General features: G+C 45.4%; 2 protein-coding genes across 2 annotated transcripts in view; one reads left to right on the top strand and one right to left on the bottom strand.

Moving 5' to 3' along the window:
* Arhgap31 (Rho GTPase activating protein 31) overlaps window positions 1–6,195 on the top strand; it is a 117,213-nt gene extending 111,018 nt beyond the window's left edge. The window contains exon 12 of the mRNA XM_006975746.4: window positions 421–6,195. Within this exon, the coding sequence (XP_006975808.1) occupies window positions 421–2,811 (2,391 nt within the window). The 3' untranslated portion in view covers window positions 2,812–6,195. The remainder of the gene's footprint in view (window positions 1–420) is intronic.
* A 7,327-nt stretch (window positions 6,196–13,522) lies between these two features.
* Window positions 13,523–20,087, bottom strand: part of Tmem39a (transmembrane protein 39A) — a 28,994-nt gene continuing 22,429 nt past the window's right edge. Inside the window, exons 6-9 of the mRNA XM_006975745.4 lie at window positions 19,397–19,739; window positions 18,424–18,611; window positions 16,492–16,612; window positions 13,523–13,916 (exon numbers count right to left, since the gene is read on the bottom strand). Of these exons, the coding sequence (XP_006975807.1) occupies window positions 13,683–13,916; window positions 16,492–16,612; window positions 18,424–18,611; window positions 19,397–19,739 (886 nt within the window). The 3' untranslated portion in view covers window positions 13,523–13,682. The remainder of the gene's footprint in view (window positions 13,917–16,491; window positions 16,613–18,423; window positions 18,612–19,396; window positions 19,740–20,087) is intronic.

Here is a 20,087-nt window from a genome sequence, read left to right as displayed (position 1 = left end):
GGCACATTCCTGAGGTCCTTCCTGGAACTAAGTACAGCAGGTGGTCTAAGATGGTGGCCCTCCCCTAAGATGGAGTCTGTATTGCCTTCACACTTACAACTGGCTGAGAAGGAAGGTCAGAAGCAGACTGTGTTCCACTGTGGACAGGACTGGCTTTCCATCCTGACCTACTGTATGATTCAGGTCATTTGTTGAATCTATTCAATGAGCCTAGTACCTGGTATCATCTCTGAGGGCATCGAAAAAGTTAAAGAGGAAGACACAACATATTTCAGATACCCATGGTTATTACTGAGGCTGCCTCCTTATTGGCTGGAGTACGGGCCTCACTCCCTTCCCTCCTTGCTCACTGAACTCTTGGTAGACATCAGTACCCAGAGTTCTGGGCTCAAAAGTAACCAGCCTCTTCTTGTTTTTCAGGATGAAGATGACCTAGCTCACGCCCTGATCTGGCCGGAGATTCAACAGGAACTGAAAATCATTGAATCGGAGGAGGAGCTCTCGACATTGCCACCCCCTGCCCAGAAGACAAGCCCAAAGACTGAGTCAGGTCCAGCCCCATTTCCCCTCCCAGAGGCGTCTGGGAGCTTGCCCTGTGGCTCTACATCTCTGGAAGTATGGACTAGGGACTCAGCCAATCAGAGCACACAGGAGGCTGCCATCCTCAGCAATAGAGAGAAGCTGGAGCCAGTCTGCAGCCTCCCTGGGTCAAAGCCCGAGCCGGGGTTCAGCCCAGACCCAGCCAGTCTAGCGCCTCTGCAAATACTTCTGTTTGAGAAGGTGTCTTCTCCAGCTCGGATAGAGCTAGGAGGCCCGAGAAATCTCTCTCCTCCACTTCCTCCTGCTCCTCCCCCTCCAACCCCTCTGGAGGAGGAGCCTCGGGTCTTGGTGTCGAAGGAAGGTTCTGAAAGAGAAGATGCATCTGGGGATTCCAGGACAGATCCCTACACAGAGCAGCCCAAACCCAAAGACAACCCTGGCATCCCTAGCCTCTGTCAGAGAGAGGAGACCATCGCAAGCCCCAACGAGAAGCAAAATGCAAAGCATGCTGTCCCTGAGAGCAAAGGCCCTGGTCTTCCAAGCCCTACAAAGGAGGTGGAAGTCGCCCCACAAGAAGAGGGGGACGCCCCCCACGCAGCCCAAGAGCCTTCGGACTGTGACGAAGATGACACTGTGACAGACGCTGCTCAGCATGGCCTGGAGATGGTAGAGCCGTGGGAGGAGCCCCAGTGGGTGACCAGCCCTCTTCATTCCCCCACCCTGAAAGAAGTGCAGGAGTCCCAGATGCAGTGCCCCCAGGGCCACCGATTGGAGAGGAGGCTTTGCCACAGGCCCAGCCTTCGCCAGAGCCATTCTCTAGACAGCAAAACCACTGGTCAGAGCCACTGGACCCTCGAGGTTCCCTTCTCCAGCAGTTGTGCTAATCTTGAAACAGAGAAGAATTACGAGCCTGTGCAGCCCCCGGCAGCCAGGAACAAGACTGCTGGGTGGGAGGAAAAAGCCCTGAAAGCCTTCAGGGAGTTCTCTGGCCTGAAAGGGTTAGAGGTTCTTCCCAGCCAGAAGGGACCATCTGGTATACCGCCCAAACCAGGTGACGCCAACTTCATCAGTCCGACCGAGGGAAAGGAGCAGGGACCGCAGCTGGGACTCAGCAACTCTCAGATGAAACACAGTGATGTCCCTGAGCCAGAGCGCAGCATGGAGAGTTCACCTAGAGCTCAAGACAGCACCGCACCTGGGGAGCACCCCCTAAAGTCACAGCTCAAGAGCACTGAGTGTGGGCCCTCAAAGGGGAAACACAGGCCTTCTTCCCTCAACTTGGACTCGGCCACTCCCATCACTGACCTCTTCCGGCTTGAGAATGGAGCTTCGTTTAGTTCACCCGGAATAGAGCTCTCTGAACTAGGAGACACCAAGGTCACCTGGATGACCTCCTCTCACGGTAAAGCGGCCCCCTGGAACTCCCAGGACATCCAGGACCTGGACATTGTTGCCCATGCTCTGACAGGCCGCCGGAATTCGGCTCCCGTGAGCGTGTCAGCTGTGAGAACCTCCTTCATGGTCAAAATGTGTCAGGCCAAGGCTGTCCCTGTCATCCCGCCCAAGATTCAGTACACACAGATCCCACAGCCCCTGCCCTCTCAGAGCGCAGGAGAAGGTGGGGCTCAGACTCCAGAGAGGAAGCGGGAAGAACCTGGTCCAGCCACCGAGACCCCTCAGAAACCCACCAAAGATGATTCTCCCTCCTCCCTGGAAAGCCCAGAGGAAGAGCAACCAAAGCAAGAGGCCGGAGCCTTTGCATCGCAGAGGAAGGGTAGCACCACACCCTGCATGTCTGAGGGGCCCTTCTGCTCTCCAGAACCAGGGGTATCCAGTCTGCTCTCCCCACAGGATGCAACGGGGCAATGCAGAAAACGCACATCAGAGACAGAGCCGTCAGGAGACAACGTCCTTTCTTCAAAACTGGAGCGAGCGTCTGGGGGTCCTAAGCCTTTCCACAGGTCAAGGCCAGGAAGACCTCAGAGCCTAATCTTATTCCCCATCATGGACCACCTGCCCTCCTCATCCACCATGATAGATTCCAAGGTTCTGCTGTCCCCTATCAGAAGCCCCACTCAGACAGTGTCCCCTGGCCTTCTCTGTGGGGAACTGGCAGAAAACACGTGGGTCACACCAGAAGGGGTTACACTTAGGAATAAAATGACCATCCCTAAGAATGGCCAAAGACTAGAGACTTCAACCAGCTGTTTTTACCAGCCCCAGCGGAGATCTGTGATTCTGGATGGAAGAAGTGGGAGGCAAATAGAGTGAGGCTGGTGGACCTGCTGGTGTCTGCAGAAACGGCGGGTTCATCTGGAAGTTACTACAGGACCAACTGGCCATCTGCCAGCCACAGGTTATCTAAATCGGGGCTTATTTTGGCCTCTGACTAAGCCCCTCTCTCCCACTTCCCCCACCTCTGTCTTTGACCATACATGAGTCCATTTGCCAGAAGAGTGGTCAAGACAGGGACCAAAAAGTGAGATTTAAGTAAGTCCACAGAAGCAAGTTGGGAAGGTAGGCAGGGGAAGAGGATGGAATGCTTGCCTCGGATAGCAACCGGGGCTCGTCTGTGAGTCACATTATTCCTCCATTGCCATTATCTATTGCTGTCAAGAGCTGGCTGTGTTAGTATTCCTTGAGAGAAAGAAAAATCCTTTACCTGAGTCAGAAAAATCTTCCTGTTACGATTGAAGGTGTCATTGTGCTTTTTTATGCTCTTTAAAGTATGTGTTCTTTTAGACCAGTTTTCTAATAAGCTCTGTAAAAGTGTATTGCCCCCAGATAGAAGCAGATCTGAAAATGCAAACTAACGTGCACTTAAGATATCCAGGTCGGGGGACTTCCTTGTGCTCTCTCCCTGGAGTGGCTGCAAACCTGTCCGAGGTGATCCATGAAGTCAGGATTGGTACCACCCACGAACGCTTCCTGGTGCTGGCTTTATTGTGACTCCACCTGCCACTGTGCTGAACTCGGATTACCAAATCCAGCAGCTTGGCAGACTGAGGACAGTGCCAGGACTGGGGAGTCATATAGGTGTGCAGGAGTGACGTGTCTGCTTTCTTGACAGTACCTGAATCCAACTGCCACATGTCACAGGAAAAGCCTCACAGCAAGGCACAACTTCTTTTCGGACCTGATGTGTTTAAGTTGGCCAGGCATCAGGGAGAAAAATCGGAGCTCAGCTTTACTCTCCGGCACTAAGCTGTCTGGGCCCAGCATGACAGGAGAGGAGGCAAGGAGGCGCCCCCTGCAGAGTGGCTGTCACTGTCACTCACAGTCTTCAAAGAGGCACTGCCTTTAGCCAGTGGCTCCCTTCCTTTCTTGGTCTCTCACCATCACTCAAGGGCAGGCTTGAGACACCTCTCTCTGTCTTAATTCCCCATCCACCATCCACCTAAACTCAGCCTTGCTCTTTGGCTGTCTAGACACAAACAGATGCAATAACTCAACTGCTGTTCCTTAGACCTGCTGGAAGAGTTCTTGTGCTTCCTTTCTAAGGCTTCATAGGGCACTTCTCAGACTCCAGACTGGCTGAACTCTATCTGGAAGCTTAGTCGTTGGTCAAGTTTATCCAAAGACTAGCAGTACCTCCAGGCTGACCCCACAATCAGAGTCAGCACTGGACTGGGTATCGTCTAAGCTGAAGTCATCTCCAGGGGAATGTGGAAGCAGATGCCCTAACACAGATGTCATGCTCGCCTTTCCCTCCCTGGTTAACCTTAAAGACTGGAAATCTTGACCTACTTCTTTTAAGCCAGTCCCTGGGGCAAAGACAACTAGTAAGTCCACTAAGGAGAGTGAGCCCACGTGAGGGAGCAAGGGAAGGTAGGTCTTCAGCCTTCGCTTTCTCATTGGATGAGGAAAGCATTGGACCAACAGCCACTGAGATGTCAACCCCACGAGAAGTCTTAGGACACAGCATTTCCCCCTAGTGACAAAATGTGAAGAAATATGGTATGGAGCGTTACCAGCTTCCCTTAACTTAAATTATCCTGTCTATCTTTTGCCTCTGGGCTTTTCCCGTTCTCTCACTTCTGTAAATCTGACTTACTCCATGGCTTGTTGTGTAGCTGGATGGCTGGCCCCTGGAGTCCTCCTCCTTCTCTGGCTGGCTCTTCTCCTCTCAGATTTCTCATTCTGTCTATCCTCTCTGCCTGCCAGCCCTGCCTATTTCTCTCTCCTGCCTCACTATTGACCGTTCAGTTCTTTATTAGACCATCAGGTGTTTTAGACAGGCACAGTAACACAGCTTCACAGAGTTAAACACATGTACCATAAACAAAAGTAACACCCCTTAAAATAATAGTCCCCAACAGTGGAGAGATGAGAAAGGCCATGTTCTGAAGATTTGCAAAGTGCATTCCTGCCTTATCAAGCTTCATGCCGGCCTCAGTGTACTTATGGTGTGCTTTAATGAAGACTTGCTCCAGTTAGAACGTGAGAGGAAAAGAGCTGACCACGGAAACACTGAAACTACTTAGTGATTGTTTTAAGTTGTCTAATACTTCTAGGATGCATTGTATTGGCAGATAGACAGAAGCCATCGTTTACACGCTGACAAATGACTTCAATTCTGAGGACTGATTTCTAAAATGACTGCCATGCTCCTTTAGATACCATTCATTTATGACATCACCTTCAGGAGAATGGGCATGTGGGTGTCTCCATGACCCACTGACACCTGTTTGGAAATATTCCTTACTTCAAGTTCTCTTAGCCCATCAATTCCAGAAAGGCTTGGATGCTTTGCCATCTCAGTGTCCTGCTTCTACAGTGTGGTCCTCTTTTTTGATTGTCTTACAGCCAACTGTCACACGCATATTCATAGATTTTTGTGGGCTGGGTGAGCCTGGCATTGATGAAATCCCATTCCATAGCAAAGAAGTTGTTCCTCGAGATGCCCTGGGGTCACCGTTTGGCAACACCTGGGGCTCTCATATGGGACCCCTGAGAATGGCCAAGTGGGAATCAGCCTGCTTGCTTCCATCCAGGCCCAGGGGGAAGGACCACTGGTGTGTCGGGACATGCTGAGATGCCAAGAGAAGAGAGTGACTCCTCAGAGCAACCACCACTCCTCAACACGAGGTAGCTCATTTTAAAGACTGAAGTTCAAGTGGAATGCAGACATGGACCCTTTTTTGGCATGTTATTATTGCTTAAGACAATAATCCATATTTATTTACAAAATAGTCCTCCCAGGACTTCCCCCCTCCTTTTGCCAAAATGGAGTGGAGAAAGAACATTTAATTTTTATTCTCTACTCCTAAAATATGAAAAGATCTGACCAAGACATCATTATGAAATACACTATTAGCTTAATCTAAGCCTTAATCGTGCCCAAGTTAAAATTCTGGATTCTGGAGACACTAAAAATGTCAATGTCAGCATCCTCATCCAGTAGTTATTGAAAGCTTGGTAACAGGGCGTTAGTTACCTTAGCACTCCTTCATGCCTGAGAAGTCTGACGAGGAGGGGCGCTGGCAAATCAAACAGCCTGGACTAACTGGGAGCGGGGTGAGAACCACCATTAGATGCCAAGAAAGCAGCAACCAGCACCTTTCAGTAGGAATGCTAACAGTATTCAAATGACCTACTAATTTTAAATAATCTAACTAAGCAGAACTGCAAATCCAATAAAATGTATGAGTGAGACACTTGGGTGTTGAGAACTTTGTTTTTAAAGATCCGAGTGAAAAATGAACTAAGTATTTCTGATGGTTTGCATGGTACTCACTGGTTGTAAGGTCTGTTGGATGTCTACTTATAAACCAAGTAGGATCAGATTCCACACACCTTAAGAAAGGATTTGAGAGACTCTGATCATCAAAAAATGGAGTTAATTCTGCTATTGATGAAGTCACAGATAGGCCCAGGACAGTTAATTTCATGTAGTGTTTAGCACATAACAACAATCACATGTGGCTGAAATTAGGTTGGGAGGTCATTTGTCTACCAGGCCTTATGTTCCTACCTGAAGAAGCCCTGGAGAATATAAGGTTTGTTTGTCTGGGATTGGAATAGAAGAAGGTTCCAGTAGGCCCAGTTCCTGCTTACATAGATTAGGACTACCTTCTATCACAGCTGGTCCTACTTGATGACAACATGCATCTTGGGGTTTGCTGGCCAAGAGTATGATTTCAGGCATTTCAAAGAGGAAGGTCAGCTCAAAACGTGTAATGACAAAGAACGTGCCCTCCTTCCCTAGCCAAACAGAGGTGGAAGAGGGAGGAAATGCACCTTTCTAGGCAAGAGGAAAGGGAGATGGCAGAAGGCTGATTGGCTGAGACCAGCACCGGTCCAGGCAGTACAAAATAAGTACCTCACTTAACTTGAGGTACATGAGCAATGCAGAGATTGGTTGTCAGTGTGGGTCAAAAAGGAGGTAGCTAATGTAAGAAGCCATGAATTCAGTCACGTGCATTACTTGATGAATCCCAATGCTTTGAATTGACGTAATGCCATTGTACTTTCTGGCTTATAATTCTGCAAAGTAAAGCACTTTTTTTTTTCAAAGGACCCTATTGGCAGCCATATGATTGATTGATTGCAAGCTGTTTCTGAACTCTACAAATGTTTCCAAAGATATAATCAAAATGTTTTCTATTCATTAAAAAATATATTAAACATACCCATAGAGAAATTTAAGTGTAATTAAGAGACTGTTGTGCTTTTAAAATGTACTCTAATAAATCATATAAAGTATAATTCTTGGGATGGAACTATCAGTTAGAGGAGGACATGAGGGTCACCAAAATCAACAGACAAATTAAATCATAAGGCGTCAGACTCACAGTGCTAGTTTCTTCTATCTGACATCATTCTGTTGTTATTGTTACTACAAGGTCAGATCTCACAAATCTTTTTATAAATTTTGGTTTTGCTTCTAAAAGCAATTGATGAGAGGGGTTGCTGGAGAGATGGTTCCGCTGTGCTTCCAGAGGACCTGGGTGGATTCCCAGCACCCAGCTGGTGGCTCACAACCTTCTCTAACTCCAGTTCTAGGAGATGCCCCCCTTCTGGCCTCCACCAGATACACATGGGGCACAGACGCACAAGACACCCATACACATAAATGAGAGAGAGAAGAGAAGGGGGGGAGATGGAGGGAGGGTCGGAGGGAGGGTGGGAGGGATAACAAACTTATGATGTGTTCTCACTCGGTGGATCAGACTGGACTATGTAATCCAGGCTGGTCTTGAACTTGCAGCAATCCTCTTGCTTCAGCCTCCCAAGTATCAAGATTACATGTATGGGTCACCATGCTCAGATTCCATTAGCTTGTTACATCTTAATAATCAACTGTTTGCAACTTCACCCTCTCACCCACCCCAGTCCTTTGACTAAAATACCCAGGATAAATTGAAGTCCTGTACAAAGTACAAGTTGTAACAGGAAGGAAAAAAAAAAAAAAGACAGCTAACTCCTTGGAACTCAGTAGCTTAAGGAGAGCTATGGGCCTAGTGCGTAGGTGCAGGCTCAGGTCAAGGACTTCTGTTTTAGGGGTGGACGCGGTGATTTGTACACTTATGCATGTTTGCATGAGTGTGTGGAGGCCAGAGACTGAATTAAGATGTCACATCAATTACTCTCCATTTTATTCACTAAGGTAGGATGGATCTCTCACCAAGCTTGGAGCTTGCTCATTAGGCTAGCCTAGCTAATTGGCTAGTCCTTGGGATACCCTAGCTCCCCTGCCAAGGGCTGGGATTAGAGATAGACTCACCACACCTATGCAGCTTTTATGTGCAGTGCTGAGAATCTGAAATTGCACAAGTGCTTTGCCCACTGAGCCAGACTCCACCCTGAGGACTGAGTGGCCATCCTAGGAAGAGTAAAGCCAACATTTGCTATGCTAGCACAAAAAAAGGTGGGAGTTGGGGTGAGAGAGGAACGTACATTGACTAGTCTCCTCTCTGAACTGTTCACTTCCTGGACTTGGATAAAACTTCACAAGGATACTTTTACTCCACCAGACTTTTACAAGGGGTTAAATGACCTCCCAGCTTCTCACTCCTGGTTCCTGCACCATTGCTCTTTCCCGTCTCACACAAAACCCCTCACCATCAATATGTACGGTCCCAGCTATTGCAACCTTTACTGTTCTTTAGGTATGATGCAGTCAATGCACCAAATGTCCTAGATTTGGCACCAGGCTCCATTTCCTACTACCATGTATCCCACCAGCACCTGGAAGAATGTCATTGTTCTCGGAAAATCTCCCAATACCCATGCAGTAATTGTATTATTATTTTTATTTTCTTACTTGGTACTACTGGGGCCTCTTACATGCCAGGCAAGCACTTTACTGCTGACATTATATATATCCCTAGTCCTGTTTTCAATCCTATGAGTCTTTTGCCTACATGTGTACCTGGTACCCATAGAGCTCAGGAGGTGCCAGGCCCCCTAGAACTGGAGTTAGGGGTAGTGGTGAGCCCCCATATGGTTGTTGTGAACCAAACCCTGGTCCTCTACAAGAGCAACACATGCTCTTAACTGCTGAGTCACCTCTCTAGCCCTGCAATCCATTTCTTAAAATGACATTTATCATGTGTGTGTGAGCATGATGGGGTTGAGGCGTAAGTGGAGACCAGAAGACAACTCTCAGGAGTTGGTTCGTTCTTTCCACCACCACAAGGTCCAGGAACCAAAAGCAGGTGTCAGTGCTGGTAGCAAGTGCCTTTACCTCTGTCATTTCACCAACTCCCCAACTCCTGTACCCTTCTCACTTCTGATTGACAGGGTATGTTTTTCAGACTTGCCTTGAATTCGCTGTATAGGCAACCAGGCCTTGGATTTTCACCCTCCTGCCTCCAGTTCCTAAGTGTCAGGAGATTACGGCTTGTATCATCAGGCCTATGTTTACAGCTCTTTATTTTTACCCACTTAAATGTATCTAGTGTGTGGGAGTGTTGAGTGCCAAAGTGCACATGTGAAGGTCAGAGGACAGCTTGCAGGTGTCAGTTCTCTCCATGTAGATTGCAGGAAATGAACCCAGTTGTCAGGCTTGATGGCAAATACTTCACCACTGAACCATCTTGCTCTGGAATGACTTCAACCATGTGCTTCTAGGGTTACACATAAGGTTATCTCATACTCCACAATTTATTATCCTAAATTCCTGTTTTCCTTCTCCAGAACACTCTTTCTGTTCTTGCTACTTTATTCCATTTATGCAAGATTACCAATGCCTGGCCCATCCCTATTCTAACAGCACCATTATCAAACTTGCAATCCTTCTGCCTCAGACTCCTGAGGACTAGTATGACAGGAATACACCACCCCATGTGGCTTTATTACACCCCCTCATTCAACCTGCCTGGCATCTATCTGCTCTTCTTGTGCCACAAGCTTCAGAATTCAGCCAAACAAGCTCTCAACAGAGGCAGAGTCATGGTTATAAGATCAGTCTAGGGCACTGGAGAGGTGGCTCAGTGATTAAGAGCACTGGCTGCTCTCCCAGAGGATCTGAGTTTGATTCCCAGCATCCACATGGGGGCTCACAAGTCTCTAGAACTCAGTTCCTAGGGTATCCTCAATGCCCTGTTCTAGCTTCCACAGGTATTAGATAACACATTACGCAGACATACATGCAAACAAAATCATTCACATGAAATTATTTTAAAAACACCTGTCTATCTTCTCTTAATTATCTGGGCTATTTCTGTACACAAGAACCAACCCAGGAACTTCTGTTGTTGCTGCTGAGACAAGGGTCTCATTATGCATCCTAAGCTGACCCCACTCAGTCCTCCTCCATCAAGTTTCCAAGCGCTGAGGTTACAGGCATTTGCCACTAGACCTCGCTAAACTGTTAGCCAAGAGAAGCAAAACTGGGCTGGAGAGGTGGGTCAGTGGCTAAGGGCACTGGCTGTTCTTCCAGAGGTCCTGAGTTCAATTCCCAGCAACCACAGGGTGGCTCACAGCTATCTGTAATGAGATCTGGTGCCCTCTTCTGGTACGTAGACAGAACACTGTATACATAATAAATGAATCTTTAAAAAAAAAAAAAAAAGATTTGAGAGAGAGAGAGAGAGAGAGAGAGAGAGAGAGAGAGAGAGAGAGAGAGAAGCTAGACTTCAAGATCCTAAGAAAAGCACAGCAAGATGGCAGCTTCCCTTCCTTCCATCCCTCACATTTAGGCTGAACCACTTTAAACAGCAGGAAAGCTAAGACACTGACTTTGTGCTTTTCTTTCCTTCTTCCTCCAATGTACAAGCTGACTCCTTGTAAAGTCAATTCTCTTGCTGCTATAAAATGAAGTTCTTGGGCTGGCTGGCTGGCTTAGTGGATAAAGGCACTTACTACCAAGCCTGACAACCTGAGTTCAATCCCTGGTCCCACATAGAGGATAGAGACATCCAACTCTGGCAGACTGCCAGCTGTTACCTTCACTGTGGCTAAAGCACATACGGCTTTCTCTTGCTGTGTCTGACCTTTACTGAAAAATCCGTTCCTAGGGCTGCAAGATGGTTCCGTGGGTGAAGGCACTTGCCACACAAGCTTGACATCTGATTGCAATCCACAAATCCATGTCAAGTTAGAACTCCCAAAAGTTGTTCTCTACCTTGCAAAGACACATTCACTTATACACACACACATACACAAAATGTTGTTTTTTCCTGAGATGGGGGTCTCTGTATAACAGCCCTGGCTGTCCTTGAACTGACCTTGTAGATCAGGCTGCCCTGGAACTCACAGAGATCCACTTGCCTCTGCCTCCCAAGTGCTGGGATTAAAGGTGTGTGCTATCACAGCCCAGATCACAAAATAGTTTTAAAGGTCTAGAGAGATAGCTCAGCAATTAAGAGAACTTATTGCTCTTCCAGAGAACCCGAGTTCAGTTCCAAGCACCCATATCAGACAGCTCACAACCATCAGCATGTAACTCCACCTCCAGCAGATCAAATGCCCCTGGCCTCCACAAGCACCTGCATTCATGCACACAGACACAGAATTAAAAATAATTTTTAAAAATTCTTTCTAGGGACTAAAGAGATGGCTCAGCAGTTAAAAGCAATGGTTGCTCTTCCAGAGGACCCTAGTTCAATTTCCAGCATTCACATGGGAACTCACAACTGTGTGTAACTCCAAGATCTGATGCCCTCACCCAGACACACATGCAGGCAAAACACCACTGCACATAAAAATAAAGAATTATTAAAAAAAAAAAAAAATCCTTTTAAAAATCATTTCCTAGCCAGGCAGTGGTGGTGCACGCCTTTAATCCCAGCACTCGGGAGGCAGAGGCAAATGGATCTCTGAGTCTGAGGCCAGCCTGGTCTACAGAGCGAGTTCCAAGATAGTCAGGGCTACACAGAGAAACCTGTCTCAAAAAATATAGATGGATGTCTGGATGGACGGACGGACAGACAATTGTCTCCTCAGCTAGCCATGGTGATACACACCTGGAATCTATCATTCCAGAGACTGACACAGGAGGGCTTTGAAAGCAAGACCTTTTCTAAAAGGAAAGAAAAAAGCCAACCAAAGTACTCCTCAAAGATACCTCTAACAGTTGGTGGTGGTGAGCCATTTCAGTCATTCTTATGGCTTTCTAAATTCAAGTCCTATTTTACTCTTTAAAGGATGCCTTTCCTGGGTGCCACTTCCTCAATCTGTTTCCTTGTCCTGACTTTTCTCTCTATTGCACTCACTACTACCAGAACATGTACAACCTTGCTGATTGAATGGCTCACCACATCTCTTCAGGGTGAGCTCTTGCATGTCTTACTGTTAAGACCCAATGCCTACACAGCACCTGGCGGACAACATAATTTGTTGAATGGTAAAGACTGGTTGTCAAATATTCAAATTTTAGGAGTATCCACATCAAACTAAGAAAGCCATGGTTAGCTGCAACATGAAGGTGGGCAGCGATGCACACACCTATTCCTAGACTGTGCTTCCTTTGCTAAAAACCTCTCCCAAAGCTTCAGAGCTGAGCAGCTAGGCCCAGGCCAGAAAGTAGGACGGTCTATTTTTGGTCTAGAACAAGAAGCTGTAAGTACATCAACTCCCAAGAACATGGGCAGTGGTGACCTAAAAGGTTAATGCTCACAAATATGAAGGTTCTGAAGTATGAAATTGATTTACTTACTTTTGAGGGCCAGAGAACAAACTCAAGCCTTGTGCAAGTAAAACAAGCACATTAACACCAAGTTGGATCTCCAGCCTTTGAGTATGAAATTTAAAGCACAAAGTTTGGATATAGGTCAGACTCTGAGGACAAAGCAGCAACTTCTCGTCCTTCCCCTCCCTTCATGACTCCAAACACAATGCTACTACTGTAAAGACGTAGCAGCCAGATTGCACCCAAGGCTGTCCTGCTGAGGGCTTGCCCATTCTCCCAATTAGTTGAGTGTCTTCGATCTCCCCACACTCTAGAGACCGGCATGGCATTTATACTCCATTTATTCTTATCCTCTCCCTTGGATTCAGCTACACATCTTCCCCTTCATGAATGTGGGCGCACTACACACTTCCTGTCCATGAAAAGCACTATTACATATAACTAAGAGGAAAGGAAACTCTTCGGAAGCAAAAGTTATGAGAGAACAGGCAAAGTGACAGCAGCCCCCAGAACACCAGGTGACATTAACTGAAAGTCTCCCAAGAACAGATCAGCAGCGACACCAGTTTAGAACCGTCTCCTCCCAGTAGGCAACAAAGAGCACCCAACCCAAGATTTGAACCCCCTTTGCTGTAGTTACCCCAGCACTATTAGCATGCTAAATTCAATCAAAGGGCATTGGTGCCGGCAGGTAACTCATCCATCTCCCTTTTCTACAGCAGTAATATGGTCAGGGGAGGAACTAAAGAGAACAAAAAAGACACCAAAGACACTGTGTCAGTATGCAAGACATGTTCCTAAGGGAATGTTACTCCAGAGTCAGACAAACAAGTCAATCTTTTACTGAAGGGGCGACCTCTCATGTATAATAGTCAAATATACTAACACATGAAAGATAACATCACCTTGTTTATGGATACATTTAATATCCCTTGCCCTTCCCAACTTTCAAAACATAATAGTATACAAAATATAAAATATCTTAAATATTTATAAAAATCGCAAGAAAAAAATAGATCGTATGAAAATATTTTTATCTGAGTTCTCCCTCGTGTTGAGAGGCAGCTTAATTTGCCTTGAGTTCGTAACTGTTGAGGGGGTAGGAGTACGCCCTGCCTAAGACTATTCTGTCCCGGAGGAGCTTAAATAGAACATAGTAGTTGCAGAAAAGGATGAGCGCCATGGAGAGTGTGTGGTTCCACTTCTCCGACCGCAGCAAGGAGTAGAGCTGGTAGAAGACAACACTGCCCTCAATGAGGATGAGCAGGTTCAACAGCCTTAACGGGCGATGGAACAGGAACTGGAAGAAGATGACAAAACACAACGTTATATGTGGAGAAAGTAAAATGACTAGTTCACTTTCCTAAAACCACTTCACAGTTATGAGTTCACAGACCCAATACCAAGTAGATCTGCATATTCAGTGTCAAACTATTTCTTACTATAGAAATCTAAACATCTTTCTCCTTTTGTTCATGAACAATGAAATCAATTTTATTGCAAAGCCTCTAAAATGCAAAAAATTATTATACCCAATATGATTTTTCTAACATGGTATCATAGGTGTTATTTTATCTAAGACATTCCAAAGTATATTTATCTAAGACTAGATTAGTAAAAGAACCACATGGAAATATTTTAGGCTTTGGAACACAGACCCACAAATTAAAGCTTCAATGTAGTCATAACATAACTATTCAAAAATGTATTGTTAATCTTTCTTAGCTTAGGACCTAATGTAAGACATAAATACCAGTATTAGCCAAGTCTGGGGGAAGCGAAAAAAGTATTACAAGTTGAACTATCAGTACAGCAGCTTCTTTGATTTTGTCTTGCAAAGGGGCCTACTATGTAGCCCACGCTGGCGGACACTGGCGACCCCCTCCCTTAGCCTCCAGTGCAGGATTACAGGTCTGTGCCGCCTCACCAGGCTCCAACAGTGTCGGCCTTTTCCCTCCCACCACTTGCCAACTCTGCTTCCTGACTGAATCCTCTACCCCGTATACTTCTGATGAGCACATTTTCCTTCCCCCACACTGAAAAATCAGGTACAAAAAGGCATGCAAACAGGAAAAATGGGAAATGTGCAAGCATTATAGCCAGACTAAAAATGGGGCTTCTTATTTTCCCTCATCAAATTTTTCACTCTAAGGGGCTAAATCCTAGCTTATTAATAAAAAGGGTCCTCTGGATAGAGAGATAGAGATTGCAACTTAACATGTAACCATACAGTCAGCCCTACGTTCAGATGAAGACAGATATGGTCTATACTGCTATGTCATCTAAAAACAACTCATTTGGATGGAATTTCTGTCTCGGGGGCTTAAATGTGGGAATGAAGCTAAACAGCCTTGGCTGCTCTCAAGGACACTTAGCTTCTCAGGGCAGTCTTCAGGGGGAAGAAACTCTGTAACTTGAATTTTATTAAGATATTCAGCAACACCATGTATGAAACTGGCTCAGAATTACTGTTCTAGAAAGATTAAGAAAAGTCATTTCAGATTCTATGGCAAAATGTAGTTAACTGTACTAGTAACCTAGAAACTCAAGTCATAGAGTAAAGCTACTGTTAATGGACAAGTTTTGTTTATTAAGTTTGATTTATTGGGTTTTTTACTCTGTAGCCAAAAGCTGGCTGTGAAACTCTTGATCCTCCTGTCTCTCCTTTCCCAAGGGCTAGGATTACTGGTGTGAGCTGCCTTCCAGGCAAACAGGCAGGTTTAAATGAATCTGAATGCTCTCATACTTCAATCTGTATTATTACTTCAAGTACAAAAATGTTCTAAATTCCTGGGCTCCTCCAGGGATTCTGATTCAGAAGTCTAGAAAAGGGGCCTCATGACTGTTACAAATAGGACAGATAATGATATATAGGTAGCCCTAGGATCACTTTTGAGAAGTAGTTATTTACCTATTTGGTCGTGCAAACCCTGCAATTCCTTCCCATGAACAGAGGAAAAGCTACTGTCTCCTTTTCGAGGCCCTTTCATTCTCCCCATGCTCTTCCCTTCCACTTATATTTCCAGGCATCTTGCCCTGATGTTGGTTCCCAGAGGTCAAAGGCCTCCGTAACCAGAAAGTCCATGTACTCTCATAAGGAATTGGGAGGGAGAAAGAGAAAATACCTTTAAACACTATACCCTCCATTTTATTACAGAATGCACACCTCTGTATATACCTTTCCCTGCCCACACTGGTCAGTAGCTGCCCTTTCTTTAGAAGTCAGAGACTTCTGACTCCTAGAGCCAAAACAGCTAGAAAACAGTTCAATTAGAACACAACTCAAGGCATAAGTTCAAATGGGACAGGAGCTGGATTTACTATGTGCCTACTGCTTTTTCCTCTTTTAAATTTTAACTTTATTTCTTTCAAACTCAAGGTAAACACTTCAAAAAACACCCCACTGTTACTGTATTAAATAGTGCTTTAGGTTTAATGCACAGATCTCGTTTGTTTGTTTGTTTGTTTGTTTGTTTGTTTGTTTGGGGACAGGGTCAATATAGGCAAGACTGACCTTGAGCTCTTAACCCTTCGGCCTCTACCTCTCCAGTGCTGGATTACAGTTATATGCCACCATGCCAGGCTCAGATACAACATATCTGAAGGACACTCCTAAACCAAACTATTATCAAATTCAATTGTCAGGTGAAAAAGGAAATCACACAATTGTCTACTTGTTTTGAGCAATGGTATGTGGACTTCAAGCTGCCTTTCCAAAGACATTTCTCAAGATCAAGGGCCAGTGTCCCAGTAATAGCAATAGTCAGCATGTATTAACTTCCTATAGTGCATTACATACTGTGCTGGGTGCTTACACAGAGTGGCCTCCTAACACTTGTAAGTTTATGCTTGAAAAATAAGGAAGTGGTACTTGCATAAAAGCGGGCATGGGATACATCTGAAGGCACTGCCACGTTGTAAGGTCCCATGGCTCTATATAAACATCTGCTGTGCCGCACCAACACCCCTTGGGGCCATATTGTGTTTTCTGACCAACTATGGGAGAAAGAAATGCACTGTTAGAATACTGAGAACTAGGAAGACAGTGTTTTGAAAGGCCAGCTAAATTTCTACGGAAGATCAGATTAAGCATTCAAGGCTTCATCTGCCTCAATTCTGAACATACATATAGTAATTCCATAGCCAAGCTCTTAGGAGTTAGAAAAGATCTGTTATGATAACTTCACTGTTACACAGTAGACAGAAACTACCAAGTGATACAGTTAACTCAGTGTTGAAGGACTTGGAGGTGTGGGAGAACAAGCAGGCCAGAAAACCAAGTATAAGAGGTGAAGTGTCATCCGGACCCCAAGAGAGCAGTGAGAGGACACAAACAGGAAGTGAAAGCCGAGGACAACAAAAGCAAAAGGGAAATCAACAGCACCGCCTACTAGGAGACGTTGCTGTGTAACCACACCTCTCTACGGGGTGGGTGTGCTTATCACACAGACGTGAGAAGCTATACAGGAGAACACACACAATTACTAACACACAGATTCCCTCTTTACCGCTTGCTTGGTTCATTTCTAGAGGTTTCTCTAAGGAAAAGAAATTAGGGAAGGAAAAGCTTCTTTCTTTCCAGCATCAATGTAATGGAGTTGCAGAAGGATGGAAATCTTCAAATTAAACTTATTCTTTTCACTTAAATCTAAGTTAATTCATCACTTCCTGATTTTGGAAAGGTTAGTCTCCTAGGATAAGAACTGGGACAGCAGTTTAGATATGTTAACAATAAAAATTACTCTAGCACCCTGAAGCTTTCCCAGTTCAGAACACGTTCCACCGGCCTTGCTCACACTTACCAGCATTAAGGTGATGATACACCTCATGGCCACGTGCCACCAGTAGCCTGAAGATGTACAGTACTAGGACTGTGGATTGTACTTTCAACTGTTATTGAAATCTGTCCTTTGCCCACATTCAGGTTTCTTTGCAGCCTGGCCCAATCTCTTTCAGTTCCTGGGCTTGAAGGCCTGTGCTAATCTGTATCAGACATCAAGGCAGATAATTGAAGGGAGAACTCTGAGGGGCAGAGGGGAAGGGAAGGTTACCTCAATCTGTCCCATTTAATGAGGGGAAACTGGTAGATGAAATTTGTGAAATATTTAAATTATAGAAGGGGGGAGGTGAAGAGGTCCAAATCTGAAGATGGCCCAGGCCTGAGAGACAGGTATGACAGTGGGCTCAGAACTGACAGAATGGAAGCAGTGGCAGTTAGGCATTTTGAACCATGCAAAGAAATAACTGATAAAGGTACACAATCAGAGCCAGGGACAGTTTTCACTATGTACAGGAGAAAGAAGCAAGGAGACAACGCCGTAAAGGATTAGGAAGAAAAAGGAAGAATTATAGACAAGGAAAATTATTAGTCCACATCTGGACTTATTAGAAAATACAAAAGCAGCAAATTCTAGCTACATGGCTGTGGCAATGAGGATGAGAAGACAAACCTTAAGTCTTACAAGTAGTTTAAAAAACATTATATGTACACATAACTATATATGTACACACACACAGATCCCCGAATAGATCTGGATTAGGGCAAAGGGTAAAGCTTGAGAGAAAAATCCAGAGTATAATGCACTCTAGAGTGCCTGGGCAGCTGAACTGTGGACCCATCTGAGAAGGAGTTGGTGATGGTGGTGGAAATGAGTTAATGCCCTGTATTCTTTTTAGTATGATGACAAGCATACATATAAATAAAAACCAAATGTTTAAAGCCAAGAACGAGAATGACACACAGAGCACATAATCATGACCAGTATCATGAAGAGACATGTTACATGGTTACCCTCTAACCTACTCACATGTGCTGTGGAGCATTGCTGTAGAACCCATGTTCCAACTTCTGCCACTTGCCCAGGTGAGCAGCCGATTTATGTAGCAAATCACAGTACTTGGATGGTAGCAGCTGTGTGGTGAGCATGACAAAAGCATTGATCCACACCATAATGAGGTGCTCACATGACCAGCGCATGTCGTAATACTGGGTACTCTGGAAGAGATCATAAGAGAAACGATCCATGCGCTGGCAGTGAACGGAGGCAGGGAAGGGTGTGTGTGGACATATGCCCTGCAGACAAATGCCACTCTGAGTCAACATGCACTGGTTGTCCTGCTGTCCGTGCAGAAACTTCAGGAGCAAGGTCCTCCAAAATCAACCTGACTTTCTGGCTGTGCGAGTTAGGGCTGGGAGGGAGAGTAATTATGTTCTATGTGTTTCCTTCTGGAAGAACTGAGTGCTTCTGAAGGGCCAGTCCAGCTGCAGACGTGCTTCTGAATGGGCGAGAGGAAGACACTAGAACTTCCCCAAAGCTTTTGGCCCCATGTCATATCCAGACCACTTATCTTTTCTACTGAAATAAATTGAGTTTAGATAGAGGTTAGGTTAAATTCAAGATGACCCTGTTAATATCAACCAGAGCAGGCTAAATTTCATTGAAATCTTGGTTCTCTTAAGCTGTTATGTAATCAATCTATTGTAAGTTCAATCTTTATTTTTCCCAGAAACTTAAAAAAAAAAACAAAAAACGTATTTTTTAAAAAAAAGGGAGGAAAGGAAGGAAGAAAGAAAGGGGGAGCTACCACGGGGTGCATCACATATATGAAAATACCTATCCGCCAACCAGGAGCGGTATTAGTGCACTCCAGATGCAGCCGAACTCCACCATCCAGGCTGCCAAAGGGGAGACAGAGAAAAGGGGAATTAAACAAGAAATACCCAGTTTATGTATCTGACACACAAATCCAGGGAGTACGGAGAGCAGGGCACCTGCTTACCTTCACAAAACACAGCGGGAGAAATGCAACGTAGTAGGCACTGAAGAGGGAGTTGAAGAGAACTTCCTTGATTCTGTGGTTGAAATCTGCTTTCAAACATTCTACCTCATTGCGAATGAGATCGGGAGAGAGGGGGCAGCTGTGGGTGGGGATGGGCGTGGTATTATTAAACTGTTCTTTTAGAGACTCCAGCAACAAGGAGAGGAAATCTTTGGATTTGGCCAAACTGCCCACATTCGAAGCACCTTCCTCTACTGCCTGGTGCTGAACCACATAGTCTGTGAGAAGAAGATGGGCTCTACTATCTTGGTGGAAACAGCAGAGAGGAACATAAACACCAAACCTGTAACACAAAGTGAATATGGAAATGAGACGACTCTCACACATCATGCAACTGCATATGCTCTACCTGAGAGAATGTAACCTCGAGGGGTTTGAGGTCTGGTTTTTCACAAAAGCAGTATGCATGCACTGCAGAATAGGATAGTACATCAAAGGCCCAATGACAACATACAAACGCCTAGAAACAATCATTTTTATCGAGTGCAGTTTTTCAGAATGCAAATTTTCTACAGTCACTACCAGGGGTCAGGGTCTGAGCTGTGTGTTGCCAGGTTCCTGGACTCTTCTTCAAAGAACTGAAATAAAGGCTCACACAGATACCCAAGGCTCAGATTACTGTTCGGGGCTT

The sequence above is a fragment of the Peromyscus maniculatus genome, chromosome 12 (genome assembly GCF_049852395.1).
Source record: "Peromyscus maniculatus bairdii isolate BWxNUB_F1_BW_parent chromosome 12, HU_Pman_BW_mat_3.1, whole genome shotgun sequence".
In the NCBI taxonomy this organism is placed as follows: Eukaryota; Metazoa; Chordata; class Mammalia; order Rodentia; family Cricetidae; genus Peromyscus; species Peromyscus maniculatus.
Note: the sequence above shows the minus strand (reverse complement) of the source record. Positions and strands in the feature narration are given on the sequence as shown.